This window comes from Panulirus ornatus, chromosome 20, assembly GCF_036320965.1.
Source record: "Panulirus ornatus isolate Po-2019 chromosome 20, ASM3632096v1, whole genome shotgun sequence".
Lineage (NCBI taxonomy): Eukaryota > Metazoa > Arthropoda > Malacostraca > Decapoda > Palinuridae > Panulirus > Panulirus ornatus.
In genome coordinates this window covers 68,848,245-68,866,969 of record NC_092243.1, presented here as the reverse complement: position 1 = coordinate 68,866,969, position 18,725 = coordinate 68,848,245, and the positions used below count along the sequence as shown (strand labels likewise).

The window sequence follows — 18,725 nt, the reverse complement described above, 5'->3', positions numbered from 1 at the left end:
AAGCGAAGTCAACAGTCGTCCATCTAACAACCATTATGTAGCCCAGAGTCTAATAGATACATTATCTCTAAACTACCGAACTGATTTTTGTCTCTCCCTTTCTTCAGTGGGAGACATCTCTAAGGGAATAAAGCAGCTAAAATGGAAGTATCTGAATTTTTCGCATGAAAGTACTCAATGTAAATGGGATTAAGAAATTACAGTGAAATCAAATGCCTAAGTCACGTAGCAAATTGAAATTCAAGCCATGTTGAGTGAGCCTGAGTGATCCACTGGGTCTTAAAAGAGTTTCTTCTTTTTACAAACATATGGAAACTTCCAATGATCTCACACGGCTTCAGGAGAGTTTCATTAGTCTCCAACTGTATGAGAGATAATCCTTTCGTTTTATTAGTGTTCAACATCTCTTTCAAATACAGAAATATGTTTTACCCACGTCATGGCTATAGGGAAGCTGGGGAAAGAAGGATTTTCAGAAGGATGTTAGGGACTTTAACAACACAGCAGTTGACAGAGATAATAAAGCGTAAATAAAGGAAGTCTTAGGAAACTACAAAGCCTGGTCATATAAGGTGGAGCTTCCAAATATGCCTAGATGAATTACTGCATACAGTTGACATATTCACAAGCATACTCGATTTTTTTTTTTTTTTTGAGTATTTTCTTGAAAGAAAAAAATGCATTCATGTATTTCATACCCTCTTTTCATATATTTTTCTACTTAGGTCACGTGATTCGTCTTAACATTTGACAAATGAATTGAACATCAATGACGCATTAATGTGCTTCAAATGAGCTAATTTCTATTTTGTGGAACCCGACTGCGCAGGCTTGCGCAGGTGAACGGCTTGCAAGAACGCAACGCGGTCATATGACAAGATGTCGAGTCCTAAAGCTTTACGTTAGACTTTACTGTCCATTTTCGCTAATCATATCTCAAACTGGCACAAAATACCATTCATAATCTTTTAATTCAAGCTAAAAGACTTAACTTACACCGAAAGCAATTATACAATATTTATTTAGATGTCATAACTCAAGAGATATTAAGAAGCAAAGTCGTGTTAAGCCATACGGACGCGTGTGACAGCCCTTGGTGTAAACAATATGGCAACTGCCGCCAGTGGTGAGTTACTTGTCTCGATCGTTGGTTAAGGGAAATTTTATATTTCCATTAGATATACTGGTTGACGTAAGTACTAGAGAGTTTTAATGTGTGTTGTAGCTATTCCAGACACATAACGAAAGCTAGATATGAGCTTTCCGTTCCCAGACATTGACTTTTTCAGACCAGTTAGAGTCGTTCATACGTATAAAGTTTCCAAGGCATCATACATACTCTCCAGTGTACAGATATTACTTCTCACCTTTATTTTTCTGTTGATATTTATACTTGAAGGGATGTGGAGATGCTGTTTGCGTCACTATAGTATCAGAAATAGATTTTTTGCGTACAGTTAATCGTATTATCTTGGCTCGTCAGGGATTCTTGTATTTGTTCTCTACCCTTGTACTCCATTAGGGATAGCTTGATTTTAGGAGCACCATAGAAATAACTTATGGATTTGGAAGTAACATGTGAATAAACTACGTGTACTTTGTAAAAGTGCTATAGACCGGATGAATTTGATATAGAACAGTAGTGGGGAGGGCTGTGATGATATTGCAACACGTTGGGTAAAAGTACGTGAAACACTTATGGAAATCAACAGAATCTATGGGAACCTAACCTAACATCATCTAGTATCATAGATTTACCGTATTTTAGATGTTATATGGCAAGATTAAGTAATATATTTGCATTCAGTTGCTGAATGTGTTTCGCTACTTTCTCCAGCTGTATGCAACCAATGTGGCAGAAGGAAGATGACAAGAATGTCTGGTATATTTCGACTGTAACACTGATTATTAAGTTAGATATCAACCCCTGGGTGAGGTTTTCATTAGTTTTATCGTTTGATTTCTGTATATGATGAAATTAAGTGGATTTCTGAATGTTCAGTGATATCCTCCGTAATACTGTTGGAGACCCAGTGGATTATTGATATTTGTTTGTGTCATCAGTTAACAGCTGTTTCGCACATATGTTAATGATATTTTGTGATCATCCCAGTACCATACTCCCTGCTTAATTGCAGAAAGTGCTGAACGAGCTAACTTAACCTTAACCTAAAGAGGCCTTTGGGATTTTTATGGATTTCACTGTTTAGAAATACCATTGTTCATTTACCTTACAGTCTACCTGATCATCATAGCCTTTCAGTCATTTTACATGGAGAAAAGTGATGCTTCAAGTCATGCTTCCTCAGTCTAAATCTGTTTTTCTCAATATAAGGATTCCATTGATGTATGTTTCATTTGAGTCTGTGAGTTATTTCTGTGTTGCCTCTCGTGTACTTATCATTCATTGATACTCTGTATTAAAACAAGATGCTTATTTTGCTGACTAATCAGTACCAGTAGGTCACATACTGTCTTTGTTGCCTAATACAAAGTTCTTGAATTTTATTGTAGTAATTCACTGACGTGTCCTCTAGAAGGAAAGATCTTGTTTATTCAAGATTTATATAGTATCAGTTCTGATGAGTGAAAAGATAATATTAATTACATGGTTGCAGGAGAGCTCTTTTTTCTTGCTGAAGATTGTTTAGAATAATGTAAGTGACTTTGTACGTCTTGAAGTCTAAGCAAAATTTTGGGTCGAAGAAAATGAAGCCTGTCAACTTTATGCTCCTCTGGTTTCATTTTACTGTAGATACAGCCATTGCCCATGCAACATTTCATAGCACAAAATTTCAGTCTTATAGTATTTTAGAATAAAGGAAAATTTCTTATAGCGTCCCATCATCCTGTATAAGATGCAGTTAGAGGTGGAAAAACTCCATGGGGAAAAAGCAGAAACAATCCTTACCACCAACTAAGGGATTAACAGATTGACTACTTTGAGAAGGCTGTGTACCTCATTAAAGGTGTTTCCAAATTGTGAATACGCCCTCATGTTCTGAAGAGGACTTACAGATCCTTCATATAGCTATAAGGAACTTTGTAATGAGAGAATGGTGCATTTTATACAGCAAAGATTGAATAACTTTCTCAAAAGACATAGAAAAACTTTTCTACCTTCAGTTGAAGCAAATGCTAAAATTACATGAATGATGAAACACCCCTAGTGCCCTTTCCTCTCACTCCAAGTAACCCTCAATCCCCCCATTCTATTCCATGAAAACAAGATATTTAGTGTCAGAGTAGTGACAAGTAAAGAATTAGAAGGGATTCAGTGTTGCATTAATGTCTTCATCTACGAATCAGAATGAAACTGAGGTTTACTTCATGCTGTGGTTTAACAGAGTCACTGCATTTTCAGGTCCAAGTTTTCTTTAAAAATTGTGTAAATTCATTTATGTTATTTTGTGGTAATTAGTTTGTAGGGTAAATTGTATACATATTCCATAATTTACAGGTATGTATAGGAAATTGGTGCTTCCAAATGTTTCGGTTGCTTGTTATCTGTAACTTTCCATATGATGAGAGGTTTTCATGGAATTCAAACCTCATTGTTATGTAGGGATGGTTGTAATATCATTTCAAAATGAAATTTTTAAGTGGTTTCAATGTTGCCCTTAAACTTCATTACTTTTTTGCATCTTTCTTTAATGAATAATGAAAGCTGTGCTGGTTTTGAGGAACAAGAAAAATATGGGAGTGATGAATGTAGAAGTAGAAGTAGAAATTTGAAAAGCCTCACATATCTTGAGCTCTGCTGCCATAATTGTGATGAAGGTATTGATACCAGTTTTTTCTGTTCTATAAAGACAGAGAGGCACCCCCTAAAATGGTGCTTTACCTTACCGTTCAACTCTAGGTTCTGTCTGCATCAGAGGGCTGGGTGGTGCAGCCCCATTAGTTTATTTTGATTGTTTATTCCAACACTTTTACTGCACATCAAGAATGCATTAGGTAAGAGACCTCCAATCAACCTCACTGGATGAAATGAAATTTTTCTATCAGAATTGACATTTTTCAAATCTTGATATTTGCAAAATTTCTCATCTATAAAGTAGATAAATCCAACAATAAAGTGGAAATAAAGGAAAATTAACAGTTAACCCTCAGTGCCAGTTGTTACCAAAATGACCTCTGCTTTTTCTTTTTTTTTCTTTTTTATACAATGATATCCCTTAGGTATGGGAGAAAGAATTCTCCCTCCATATTTCCTGCATTTCGTAGGTGACTAAAGGGGGCGGGAGTGAGGGGCTGGAAATCCTCCTTGTATTTCAAATTCTGAAGGAGTCAGGCAGGGAGTGTGTATGTAACCAAGATGAGAAGAGAGGAGAGATAGGTAGTATGTTTGAGGAAATAAACCTGGATTTTATGGCTCTAATTGAAACTAAGCTCAAGGGTAAAGGGGAAAATGGTTTGGAAATGTCTGAGGAGTAAAGTCTGGGTTGGTGAGAGGACAAATGCTAAGGAAGGAGTAGCACTACTGAAGTAGGAGTTGTGGGAGTGTGTGATTGAATGTGAAGAAGTAAATTCTAGATTAAAGTGGGTAAGACTGAGAACAAAAATCATGAGAGGTAATAGTTTTGGGAGCAGCTGAGTGAGTGTGTCAGCAGTTTTGATGCATGAGAAGGGTATTTGTGATGGGTGATTTAAATGCGAGGGTAAATGATGTGGCAGTTGAGGGTATAATTGGTGCGCATGATGTATTCAGTTTTATGAATGAATATGATGAAGAGCTTGTGGAGTTTTGTGCTGAAGAAATATGCTTGATTGGGAATGCCTGGTTTAAAAAGAGAAATATACATAAGGATAAGTATGTGAGTTGGAGAAATGGTCTGTGGGCATTATTGTATCATGTATTAATTGATAGGTATGTAAAAGAGAGACATGGGTGTAAACGTGCTGAGAGGGGCAGGTGGTGGAATGTCTGATCACTATCTTGTCGAGGTGAGGGTGAAGATTTGTACAAGTTTTCAAAAAAGAGGAAACAATTTCAGAGAGAAGAAAGTGGTGAAAGTAAGGGAGCTTGAAAAGGAGACTTATATGAAGAAATACCAGCCGAGATTGAGTGTAGAATGGCAAAAGTTGAGATAAGATGAAGTGAGGGGAGTGGGTGAGGAAAGGTAGGAAATTAGGGAAGCAGTGATGGCATGTGCAAAAGAGGCATGTGGCAAGAGAAAGGTGGGAGGTGGGCAGATTAGAAAGGGCAGTGAGTGGTTGGATTAAGAAGTAAAGTTGGCTGTGAAAGAGAAAGGAGAGGCATTTGGACAGTTCTTACAGGGAAGGAGTGAAAATAATCAGGAGATGTATAAGAGAAAGTGACAAAAGGTCAAGAGGAAGGTGCAGGGGTTGAAAAAGAGGGCATATGAGAGTTAGGGGTGAGAGAGTATCATTAAACTCTCAGGAGGATAAGAAGATGTTTTGGAAGGAGGTAAAATAACATGTGAAAGACAAGACACCAAATGGGAACATCAGTGATGGGGGCAAAAGGGGAAGTGATAACTGGAATAATGAGGTAAGGAAGAGATGGACCGAGTAATCTGAAGGATTGTTAAGTGTATTTGATGATAGAGTGGCAGATGTAGGTTGTTGTGGTTGGGGTGTTATGCAAAGTGAGCGAGTCATGGAGAGTGGTTTGGTGAAGAGAGAGGAGGTGGTGAAAGCTTTGTGGAAGATGAAATGTGGCAAGGCAGTGGAAATGGGTGGTATTGCAGTTGAATTCAGTAAGAAAGGGGGTGACTGTGTTGTTGATTGGTTAGTGATGATATTCAGTGATTGTATAGATCATGGTGAAATGCCTGAGGATTGGTGGAATGCATGTATAGTGCCATTGTATAAAGGTAAAGGGATAAAGTTGAGTGTTCCAACTATAGAGATCAGTTTGTTGACTATTTTTGGTTAAGTTGTTTGGGAGGATATTGATTGAGAGGCTGAAGATGTGTATAGAGCATCAGACTGAGGAGGAGCAGTATGGTTTCAGATGTGGCAGAGTATGTGTGGATCAGGTGTTTGTTTTGAAGAATGTGTGTGAGAAATACTTAGAAAAACATGAATTTGTACATGGCATTTATGAATCTGGAAAAGGCATATGATTTAGTTGAGTGAGATGGTTTGTGGAAGGTGGTAAGAATATATGGCATGGAGGGTGAGCTGCTAGAAGCATGGAGGAGTTTTTATAAGTGGAGTAAGGCACATGTACAAGTAGGAAGAGAGGAGAGTGAATGGTTCCCAGTAAAGGCTGGTCTGCAAGGTTGTTTTTACCTTTAGTTGGTTTTTTAATTAACTTCTAGAAATGCTTCTTCAGTCATTTCCATTAGTCTCGTTCCCTCTCTGTCACCTGTTAATGAGTTCCATTTTATGTTTGGTCTGTTGAAGTTTCCTACTATTATAACCCCTTTACTGTTTACTATAGTTTTGATTTCATTATATAACATCTTATTTTCATCTTCTTTTTGCTTAGGAGGTCTGTAAATAATGCTGAGACGTAGTTTACTTTTGAACTTGTTGGTAATGTCAGTATAAAGAGAGTCGTAAGTGTGTGTGTGTGTCTACTTTGCATATCTTGATAGCACTGAGATTGTTATCAGTATAGATCAGAACAGCACCACCTATCCTGTATAAGCGTTCTTTCATGAATAGGTTGTATCTGAGTATTGCTAACTCGATGATTAAGTGTTTATTCTCAGAGTTTACCTATGTAATGTTCAGTTTTTTAGTAACTGCGTAGGATATAAGTTCATTGCGTTTCAAAATGATGCTCTGGGCAGTTGTGTATATTAAACTTACTTGGAATTGATTTCTGGACTGCTTTTGCCCTTTTCTTTTTTTTTTACTGTTGGTATGCATGTTTGTATTGTCACTGTTAATGTTTCTGTGTGCAGCAGAGGGAGAGAGACAGTTCTCCAGCTGTTTTTGGGTTTGCCACCTTACTCTGACCTTCCCTGCCACCCTTGTTCCTAAAAGATACCTGAGAATTGACCTGTAGTTGTGCTAACCAATTACTTATACTGCCTGAGTTGTCCTCAACTGACCCTACTAATTCCTCTGCCTGTGAGGTTATCGCTATTCTCCAAGGGTCCCTACCGCTGAGGTCCCATCCATCCTTGTCCCTCAGACTTCTTTCACACTCAGATTCCCCGTGCACCAACCCACCTCCCACAGCTACCCCCTCACCCTCTCCCACTCTCCTAGTTCCTTCGTTAGCTCGACCATGATTTGCTTTCCTGAGTAATTTATCTCTATTGAAAAAAAGGCCTAATGTTATCATCCAGTTCTCTGCCAAGGCAGGTTTTCCCTATTCCATTTTAGTGAAGACCATCCCTAGCATACAGAGATTTATCATGACTAAAATGGTCTCACAGGGTTGTACTAAACACACTATCCTCCTCCCTACAGAGAGCTTCGATTCTTCTGTTTATCCCCAGCATTCTGCTGAGGGTACAGGAATCGACGTCACACCTGAATGAATGTGTGGAGTGAACTTCATCTGGAAGGGCAAAAATGGGTATGTTTGAAATTATAGTAGTCTCAGCAATATTATATGGATGTGAGGCATGGGCTATAGATAAGGCTATGCAGAGGAGGGTGGATGTGTTGGAGGTGAAATGTTTGAGGACAATATGTGGTATGAGGTGGTTTAATCCAGTAAGTAATGAAAAGATAAGAATAAGTGTGTGGTAAAAAGATTATGGTTGAAGGAGCTGAAGAGGTGAAATGGCTTGCCCATAGGGAGAGAATGAATAAGGAAAGGTTGACAAAGAGGATATATGTGTAAGAAGTGGAGGGAACAAGAAGCAGGAGATCAAATTGGAGGTGGAAGGATGGAGTGAAAAACATTTTGAGCAATCAGAGCATGAACATGCAGGATGGTGAAAAGCATGCAGGGAAAAGAGTGTATTGGAACATTGTGGCATATACACATGCTAGCCTTAGCCATGTACCATTTTAACAGCTAATCCTTATGGAAGGATGAACAATGGATTACATTGCACAATCCTGTTAGGAACACATACATTAAACCATACAGAAGAGGAGAATAGTTTTGGGACATTTCAACTATAGCAGTGTCGCTTTGTAGAGCTTGTGCATTGGAACATGTTTTTGTGCTGGAGTGTGTTTACTGTATATTCTGTTTATAATTGCCCCTGGAGCCCATTCTTGAAAGGGCCCTTGTGTTAATTCCAGGATCTATTTTCCTGGAGCTTTTGCAGCTCTATGGATGCATCGCTTCCAGTAGTTGGGAAATGATGAACTCCTTTAGAGTGAGAAATTCTTCAGCATAATTGGTTTCTTTTATGGCAAGAGATGATGATGCAGCTTCATTGAGTGTGACTTTTCATATGCATCTTAGCCACAAACCACCTTCTTTGAGTAGGGTTCATAAGTCAGTGAGTGTGGTGATGTATGTATGTTTCTGTAAGGTGAATACAGGGCAGTTTATGAGTAAGTGTTCTTTGTCTTCTGTATGAAAGTTGCATCTTTGGCATATAGGGTCTTGGGATATTTTGAATTGGTTCTTTTAGTGTTTTAGGGATGGATGGTGTCAAGAGCACGGATGAGAAAATGTGACTTGTATATGTCTTGTTGGGAGTGTAGTTTTAGATGAGTGTATGTCTGATGGCATGGTGTTTTAGATTGGGTTAGGAGGGCAGTTGTTAATGGCTTGTTAGCCTCTTTCAGTATATGTATGTTTTGTCTATATTGTGTTTGTTAGGGATGGGAGGATCTCTGAGCATAGGTTATTGTAGTGTGAGGCAGTGGTAAGATTTTTATATATGGAGGATTTGGGAGCTGGCGATATTATATAGTAATATTAATATATGTATTCACAAAACCCTTGTGCACAGTTGTATGACCTGGTATGATAGCATGGCCTTTCTTTGACCTGACTCAAAGAGTTAGATCAAAGGCCATGCTATTCTACTCAAGGGTTATACTTTCATGCTGAAAGTATCATAACAAATTGCTGAAGGGATTAAGTAATATCCACTTCTTGTAGGACTATTAACTTACAGTTCTTTTTCACTTTCCAGATGTAAATGAGGTGTTTTCAAGACTTTTTGATCATCGACCATTTTTACGAGGGGAAATTGAATTCTTCCGAAAAGAATTTGAGGTGAGATATTTCTAGTGTAATACCGTAAGCTGTCCATGTTTTTCATATAATAAGACTGAAAAGTATGAATCATTTTAAGTTTCTCACAGAATTACCCAATCACAGTCTCATAGATGAGATGAATGGACTTTTCCTAATACTGTATGGAACAGCTGAAGCAAAGCATTGTATGGAGGTATTATCCTGAAGATTGATGAGACATAAAAGTATTTTTGTTAGGTATAACACCACAAACATGTAATATAAAGGCTTCTTCACAGGAGAAACGTGGAGACAGAGAAGTTGAACAACTTTTCCGCTCACTGGAACTCATAACGGAGATTAAAGAGGGCCAGGTGAGTTAAAACTGAGCATTGGTTGTATTGAGGTAAGAATTCTTAGATCAGATGGCTAAGCTTCTGTCTCTACCTTTTTTCCTTTCGCCATTTATAATCTGTCTTCAGATGTCAGCTTTTAAAACATCGTGATTCAGGGAAAACTGAAATTTGATGCATTGTATAGTATGTATAACTTGAGGCACTTTGAGAATTTAAAGATATCCTTATCTGAATTTTAGGAAAAAATACCAGCATACAAAAATACTTTCATATATTCAACATGTGCACAATGAAAGGGCATACTTCCATTAGAGTGCCACATCAATGTGCTCTGCACCTGATTTTATGTTACTGCGCTACCCTCCTCACTCCAAACTGCTTCATAAACATCCACCACCCTCCTCATAGAAATGTAAAGCTTACTCTTGCTTTACACTTCAGCAGCCTTTCCTCAGAGTTCCCCCACCCCCAGCAACACCACAGTGAAAAAGCATATTCATAGCACAGTTATTAAACAAGCATTAAACATTTGCCCCAGTCCAGTCATAGATGTCTTAGTAGTTCTGACAGCAGCTTAGATGCTGGCTAGAGCGTGGACAGTTTAATTCATTATTTTGGATGGTTATACATATGTAAATTATCCTCACATCGTGTGGATTCTCCTAAATGGATACTGACTGGAGATAAGAAATATGCAGATAGTTAACCCATGTGAACTTTAGACAGAGGTCAGATAGCCAGTTGGAGTGCACCATAAACATAGTGCAGTCTAAAAGAGCCTATATGCTCGTATACTGGGTATCCTATCAAACTCAGGTTAATTGGTCAGAAAAATATTGCCACTGGAACATGTTTTGAAATTTGGAAGTAAGACATATCACCTTAAACATGGAATATTTGGTGTGCAAGGGTGTTTGGTTTGGGAGAAAAATAGCTCACCTTAGGGCATACTTCTAGCACAGTATTTTCATAACCCAAAATACTTCTTTTTTTTAAACAAAACATGGACACTGGCAGGTTTTAAAAAGCCTGGGTTCTAGAGGATCCAGCATTCAGGGTGTCCAGGTTTAAGAGGATACAGAAAGTCCTGTATATAGGGCTCCCACAGCACTTAGGAAGCTGTCCAGATCCACCATGCAGGATCACAGACAATAAAATGTGGTTATGTTGTGTGTGTGTATCTGTGTTGGATGAGAACAGGGTGTTTGAGGAGTAAGTTCTCAGCATCTTCACTCTGGAATTTGCATCTTGAACATGACGGGTCTTGCAAAATGTTGAAACTGTTTATAATGTTGGAGAGATGGGTGGTGTCCAGAATGCAGATGAGGTTGGATAACTCATACATGTCTAGTATACCTTCAGATTGGTGTATATCTAGAAGGGTGGTGTTTAAGATTGGGTTGGGAGGGTGAGTTTAGTTCTTGTTGGGTCATTTTGGTATGTGCAATATATGTTTTGTCCTTATGTTTGTTGGGGATGGGGCGATCTGTGGGTATAGGTTGTTGAAATGTGAAGTAGGTGCAAGATTTCTTTCTTCAAGGGGTTGATGGTTGGTTATGGAGTGGTTTGGATGGGAGGGGCTACTGCTTTGTAAGAACTGAGTGCCAGATATACTGAAATGAGATGTTTGTGAATGCTAGGCAGCCAAAGAATGTTCTTAGTGCCCATTATTGTGTGGCTTGCAGGTTTGCTATGTTTGCATTTAACAGGATGGATGACGAGGCCGGTGAGGTGTACTTTAGGTCGAGTGGATGAATTGTTTGTAGAGCATAATAAAAAATTCTTTTCTTCCTGGCCAAACCTGGTACTGGTAGGTGTTTTGAGGGAGAGTAGTTTATTTATGGCCTTTGTTGTTGTTTGTGATGTGTGTGGTATGTGATAACCAGTTTAGTTGGAATTTTGTCAAGTAGATGTGGTTGACCCTTAGGATTATGGGATGGTTCAGGTTGGATTTATGTCTGTCCAGGGCTAAGAGGGTGATGGCTAATTTCTGTGGGGATGCCGAGTCCCTGTTTTGGGTGAGTCAGTTTTGTTTCCTGTTGTGTTTTATGTTAATTGTTGTTTGAGTAATATCTTGATATCATGATGCGATTGTGAAATCACCAGGATATGAGAGGACTTTCACACTGTGATTGTGAAATCACCAGGATATGAGAGGACTTTCACACTGTGGTTTGTAGGAGGTGATGCGAGGTTATGGAGGAAGAGATTGACCCATAGGTGTTTCCTTACTCTACCTGCAAATGAGAAGTCACCTTCAGTGATAAGTTATCATCTTCAGTGGCTGGATGGGAGTATAGACTTGTTAAGGACTCTCTTGCTCCAGAGTTATCCATTTTGCTTCTTATGTATTAAGTGCAGCCTCATAGCTCCATGAGCTCCATAGAAGGGGTCCTAGGTTAGTAAGATAAATAGCAGGATTGTATTGGAGAATTTTTGTTTCATTGTTTAGGTTTTGTGTCTTTGTGGTTGCTGGGCAGCCAGTGATTGTTGTGAATGCTCTGGTTTGTGTGGTTTGAAGCCGTCTTATATTAGCTTTTGAGAGGACTCATTTTTTATATAGAGAGCATACACAAAGCAGTTTTATCGCCAATTTTCTGGTACTGAAATTAATATACAGATTTATTTACAGGACATACATATACATGAACATATTCATACTTGCTTGACCTCATCCACTCTTGGCTCCACCTCGCCCCACAGGAAAACAGCATTGCCGCCTTCCTGCATCAGTGAGGTAGTGCCAGAAACAGATGAAAAAAGGCCACATCTTCTCACAATCATTCTCAAGCTGTCATGTGTAATGCATTGAAACCACAGCTCTCTAACCACATCCAGGCCCTACAGCACTTCCCATGGTTTACCCCAGATGTTTCACATGCCCTGGTTCAGTCCATTGACAGCACATTGACCCCAGTATACCACATCATGCCTTTCACCCTCCCACATGTTTAGGCCCTGATTGCTCAAACTTCTTTTCACTCCATCCTTCCACCTCCAATTTGGTCTCCTACTTCATTCTTGTTCCCTCCATCTTTGACACACATATCCTTTTTGTCAACCTTTCCTCACTCATTCTCTCCATATGTCCATATCATTTCAACATGCCCTCATCTGCTCTCTCAGCCACCGTCTTTTTATTACCACACATCTATCTCTTACCCTTTCATTACTTACTCTATCAAACCACCTCGAATATTTCAATTCCAGTATATCCACACTCCTCCTTACAACCCTGTTTATAATAGGCCAATGCCTCACAGTCATGTGATATTGTTGGAACTACTATTCCTTCGAACATACTCATTTTTGTTCTCCGAGATAATGTTCTTTCCTCACTTTCTTTGTCGCTTCCAGAACCTTTGCCCCCTCCCCCTTCCTATGACTTACTTCCACTTCCATGGTTCTATTTGCTGCCAATTCCACTCCCAGATATCTAAAACACTTCACTTCCTCCAATTTTTTTCCATACAAACTTACATCCCAACTAACTTGTCCCTCAACCCTTCTAAACCTAATAACCTTACTCGTATTCACATTTACTCTCAACTTTCTCCTTTCACACATTTTTCCAAACTCAGTGACCAACTTGTGCTGTTTCTCACTCATATCACCGACCAGTGCTGTATCATCCGCAGAAAACAATTGACTCAATTCCCAGGCCCTCTCATCCCCAACAGACTGCATACTCGCACCCCTCTCCAAAACTCTTGCAGTTACCTCCCTAACCACCTCATCCATAAACAAATTAAACAACCACAGTGACATCACACACCCCTGCTGCACACCGACCTTAACGGGGAACCATTCATTCTCCTTGCTTCCTACTCATACACATTCCTTACACCCTTGATGAAAACTTCTCACTGCTTGTAGCAGCATACCTCCCTCACCATATATTCTTAAGACCTTCCACAAAGCATCTCTATCAACTATGTCATATGCCTTCTCCAAATCCATAAATGCCACATACAAATCTTTTGTTTTTCTGAGTATTTCTCACATACATTCTTCAAAGTAAACTGATCCAAACATCCTCTTCCATTTCTGAAACCACACTGCTCATCCTCAATCTGATGCTCTGTATATGTCTTTCCCCTCTCAATCAATATCCTCCCATACAACTTTCCTGGTATATTCAACAAACTTATGCCTCTGTAGTTTGAACACTCACATTTATCCCCTTTGCCTTTATACTGTGGCATTAAATATGCATTCCGCCAGTTCTCAGGCACTTCACCATGATCCATACTTACATTGAATATCCTTATACACTGAATATCCATACTAACCAATCAACAACATAGTGTGTGTGTATATCTTTATGCATATATGTATATGTTGATATGTATATGTATATGTGTATGTATGTATAAATGTGTGTATATGAGTGGATGGGTCTTTCTTCATCTGTTTCCTGGTGCTACCTTACTTACACTGGAAACAGCGATCAAGTATAATAGATGAATATTTACAGGACAGATAATTACATATTATTTGTCTCTTCAGAAGCAGATATAGGTATTTACTCTTTTTAAGGGGAGAAGAGGAATGAGCTACAGGGATAGAGGAAAGAAAGAGATTGAGTGGTGTAAGAGAAAGGATAAAGAATGAAAAAGAGTAAGTGAAGCAGGAGGCACAGGGAAGGAGGAAGAGAGAATCCAAGTTGCACTATTGCACTATCCAGCTTTTACCTTTCTACCCTAAAGAATCAGGTCTGCAAACTTTTGTTTTTCTCTGGAGATGGCCTTTGATTGGGGCATGTTCTTGCATGTTCTGTGTTGATCATTATGAAAAAAATACTCATGTACATGAATATTGTGTAAAATATACAGTGTGATACATTATCTGATTTCAAATCTATTTTGTTGTATTCCAGATTGAGAAGATTGTTAACTCTTCAGATGATAATCTTCCTCGCACAATTGCAGATGTTCAAGTAGCTCTTCACATGTGTGAAGACACCCTAGAGACAGAGAAGAAGTTCGTTTCTGTGAGTAGCTGTACTGTTGTGTTTTATTCTATGCGTAAATATACAAAATTGAAAGCTTATAACAAGATCCTTGGAGACGGGAAAGAATACTACCCACCTATCTCTTTTATGTCTTAAAAGGCAACTAAGTGGGGCAGGGAATCTTAGCTTCTTGTATTACTCTCCAAAAGGACAAACACAAGAAAGAGCCAAATGATGTTTTATCTTCCCAGGCTTGGTCATCTGTTCTGGATGCTACCTTGCTCAGGCAGGAAATAGTGAACATGTATGAAAGAAAGAAAATTATACTCAGTATATATGCTTGTAAAGATCAGAAATGTAGGTAGAGATGTAGAAGGGAGGTATCAGTAAGGAGCTAGAGTGTATTAGACAAGTGAGGGAGAATGTTAATGACAGTGAATGAATGTTGTAGTTAATTTAAAGATCAGATTGAAAATTATTTTGAAGGAGATGTGGCCATTAGTGCAGTAGGATTAGAGGTAAGGAGAGAAAGAAGTAGACGTAGGGGAGAGGAAGACATCATAAAGGAAGGAATTAAAAGAGCACCATTGCCATGAAAGATTGTAACAGCTGAAATGACGAGTGAGGTGGTGAAGAGTAGAGGTGACACTGTTGTTGAATGGATATGGAGAGTCTGTATGTATATATGGAAAAGATTTTTGTGCCTGATGACTGGACAAATACAGTTTTTGTCCAGCTGCATATAGATAAAGGAAATAGAAGTAAATGTAATAATTGCTCAGTAATAAGTATGATTAGCATAGTTGGTGAGATGTATCGTAGAATAATGATTGGTCATAATAAGAGGATTGATTAATCACTGATAGGTAAGGAACACAATGAGCTTAGTAAGGGAAGAGGCTGTGCAGTCCAGGTATTTGCAACTAAATAGGAATTAGGATAGGCTCTCGAGAAAGGTGTTTGCAATGTTTATGAATTTAGTAAACATTATAAAATGAATAGGAAAGCTTTCCAAAAGGTATTGCTTCTTTTTTGGGATTCATGGAAGACTCAAAAATTCAAGATTTTAAAATGAGGTAGTGCCAGGAAACAAACAAACAATGGCCTATCCACTCATATACACACATATATATGTACATAAATGCCCATACATGCAGATATACATACATACACATATATATACATACATAGACATACACAGACTTATACATATATACACATGTATGTATGTGGAAAGGGAGCTGTGGTTTCAGTGCATTATTACATGACAGCTAGAGACTGAATGTGAACGAATGGGGCCTTTGTTGTCTTTTCCTAGCGCTACCTCGCACACATAAGGGGGGAGGGGGTTGTTATTCCATGTGTGGCGAGGTGGCGATGGGAATGAATAAAGGCAGACAGTATGAATTATGTACATGTGTATATATGTATATGTCTGTGTGTGTATATATATGTATACATTGAGATGTATAGGTATGTATATATGCGTGTGTGGACGTGTATGTATATACATGTGTATGTGGGTGGGTTGGGCCATTCTTTTGTCTGTTTCCTTGCGTTACCTCGCTAACGCGGGAGACAGCAACAAAGCAAAATAAATAAATAATAAATGAATGTAATATTCATACTTGCTTGCCTTCATCCATCCGTGGTGCTATCCCACCCCACAGGAAACAGCATTGCTACACCCTGCTTCAGTGAGGTAGCACTAGGAAAACAGACAAAATAGGCCACACTCATTCACACTCAGTGTCTAGCTGTCATTTGTAATGCACCGAAACCACAGCTCCCTATCCATATCCAGGCCCCACAGTCCATTGACAGCACATCAACCCCAGTACACCACATCATTCTAGAACACACTATTCCTTAGGATAGGGGAGAAAGAATACTTCCCAATTTTTACCTGCATGTTGTAGAAGGCCACTAAAAGGGATGGTTTTGGTGGTGTGGAAATCCTCCCCTTCTATACTTTTCCAAGAAGGAGGCCCAAGTGAGGATTTTTCCTCTAAGGCTCAGTTATCTGTCCTTGTCACTACCTTGCTGACATGGGAAATGGTGATTATGTATGAACAAAAATAGAATGTTTTATGTTATTATACTTAGTCGCTGTCTCCCACGTTAGCGAGGTAGTGCAAGTAAATAGACGAAAGAATGGCCCAACCCACCCACATACTCATGTTTATGCATAAACGCCCACACACGCACATATACATACCTATACATTTCAACGTATACATACACAGACATATACATATATACACATGTACATGTTCATACTTGCTGCTTCATCCATTCCCGTTGCCACTCCACCACACATGAAATGGCACCCCCCTCCCCCTGTGCGCACGAGGTAGCACTAGGAAAAGACAGCAAAGGCCACATTCGTTCACACTCAGTCTCTAGCTGTCATGTAATACACCAAAACCACAAAAATATTCACATATGTACATATGTATACTCCAGTTCAGTGAGAGGGAGGAATCAAGTATGAGAGTAACCACTGAAGTGCTGGCTGACTAAGCAGCTGTCACTAACCCTCCCAGGCAAGGTAGTACTGGTTATATCCTACAAATACCCGAATGTATTCATATGCTGATGACTCTACAAATACCCGAATGTATTTATATGCTGATGACTCATCATCCTTCAAATCATGTTTCTTCTCACGCAATCTGTATCTCATCTCTACATGTCTTCCTCGATAATCTCAGGCATGCCCATTTCTATTGAAAATTCCTTACTGCTCCCTCTTTGATGTATCTATAATTCCACCTCTTGACTAATTGAATATATATGTTATTACTGTAAATTCCACACTATCTTGGAGACCCCACATTATGGAAATAGTTAAGTCTACCTCTAAGAAACTCGGAGTCTTGTTTAGATGTCCAAACAACTTCACCATTTATACAAAAGATTGATTGGCTCTCAAAAGGGATGTTGCTTGTGCATAAGGGGTGGTTCTGGCTCGTCATACTTACTTAACTGAGTTGAGTTGAAAGCAGTCTGACTCATCACCTCCCCCAGGCTAACTTTAAAACTTTACCCACTTACCTTGTGTTGCAATGTTGGTTCACTTTCCTTCTTTAGGTATTACTTTGGTTTTTGCTCCTCAAAGCTGGTTGCACTTGTGACCCGACGACTAGCTACACCATGCAATATTTGGCAAGCTGCTGCATCGTACGATTGCTGTGTGGCCATGGCAATTCAGTTTAGGCCATTTTGATAACTGTTTTCCTACACCTCAAGGTTTTGGAACTCTCTACTTCTTTTTTTTTTTTTTTTTTTTTTTTTTTTATACTTTGTCGCTGTCTCCTGCGTTTGCGAGGTAGCGCAAGGAAACAGACGAAAGAAATGGCCCAACCCCCCCCATACACATGTACATACACACGTCCACACACGGAAATATACATACCTACACAGCTTTCCATGGTTTACCCCGGACGCTTCACATGCCTTGATTCAATCCACTGACAGCATGTCAACCCCTGTATACCACATTGCTCCAATTCACTCTATTCCTTGCCCTCCTTTCACCCTCCTGCATGTTCAGGCCCCAATCACACAAAATCCTTTTCACTCCATCTTTCCACCTCCAATTTGGTCTCCCTCTTCTCCTCGTTCCCTCCACCTCCGACACATATATCCTCTTGGTCAATCTTTCCTCACTCATTCTCTCCATGTGCCCAAACCATTTCAAAACACCCTCTTCTGCTCTCTCAACCACGCTCTTTTTATTTCCACACATCTCTCTTACCCTTACGTTACTTACTCGATCAAACCACCTCACACCACACATTGTCCTCAAACATCTCATTTCCAGCACATCCATCCTCCTGCGCACAACTCTATCCATAGCCCACGCCTCACAACCATACAACATTGTTGGAACTACTATTCCTTCAAACATACCCATTTTTGCTTTCCGGGATAATGTTCTCGACTTCCACACATTTTTCAAGGCTCCCAAAATTTTCGCCCCCTCCCCCACCCTATGATCCACTTCCGCTTCCATGGTTCCATCCGCTGACAGATCCACTCCCAGATATCTAAAACACTTCACTTCCTCCAGTTTTTCACCATTCAAACTCACCTCCCAATTGACTTGACCCTCAACCCTACTGTACCTAATAACCTTGCTCTTATTCACATTTACTCTTAACTTTCTTCTTCCACACACTTTACCAAACTCCGTCACCAGCTTCTGCAGTTTCTCACATGAATCCGCCACCAGCGCTGTATCATCAGCGAACAACAACTGACTCACTTCCCAAGCTCTCTCATCCCCAACAGACTTCATACTTGCCCCTCTTTCCAAGACTCTTGCATTTACCTC

The 18,725-nt window shown here is 39.3% G+C and overlaps 2 protein-coding genes across 3 annotated transcripts in view; both read left to right on the top strand.

The window, feature by feature from the left end:
• The window catches only part of LOC139756104 (uncharacterized), a 2,690-nt gene extending 2,614 nt beyond the window's left edge, over positions 1 to 76 (top strand). The window contains exon 3 of the mRNA XM_071675175.1: positions 1 to 76. This exon is cut by the window's left edge and continues 1,075 nt beyond it. The gene's annotated coding sequence lies outside the window, so the exon portion shown is untranslated.
• A 903-nt stretch (positions 77 to 979) lies between these two features.
• The window catches only part of Muted (biogenesis of lysosome-related organelles complex 1 subunit 5), a 28,186-nt gene continuing 10,440 nt past the window's right edge, over positions 980 to 18,725 (top strand). Inside the window, exons 1-5 of one of the 2 annotated variants that reach the window (XM_071675179.1) lie at positions 1,090 to 1,126; positions 7,396 to 7,504; positions 9,033 to 9,115; positions 9,376 to 9,450; positions 14,312 to 14,425. In XM_071675179.1, the coding sequence (XP_071531280.1) occupies positions 7,501 to 7,504; positions 9,033 to 9,115; positions 9,376 to 9,450; positions 14,312 to 14,425 (276 nt within the window). In that variant the 5' untranslated portion in view covers positions 1,090 to 1,126; positions 7,396 to 7,500. Of the gene's footprint in view, positions 1,127 to 7,395; positions 7,505 to 9,032; positions 9,116 to 9,375; positions 9,451 to 14,311; positions 14,426 to 18,725 lie in introns of both variants that reach the window. The other variant, XM_071675177.1, reaches the window with a different exon arrangement.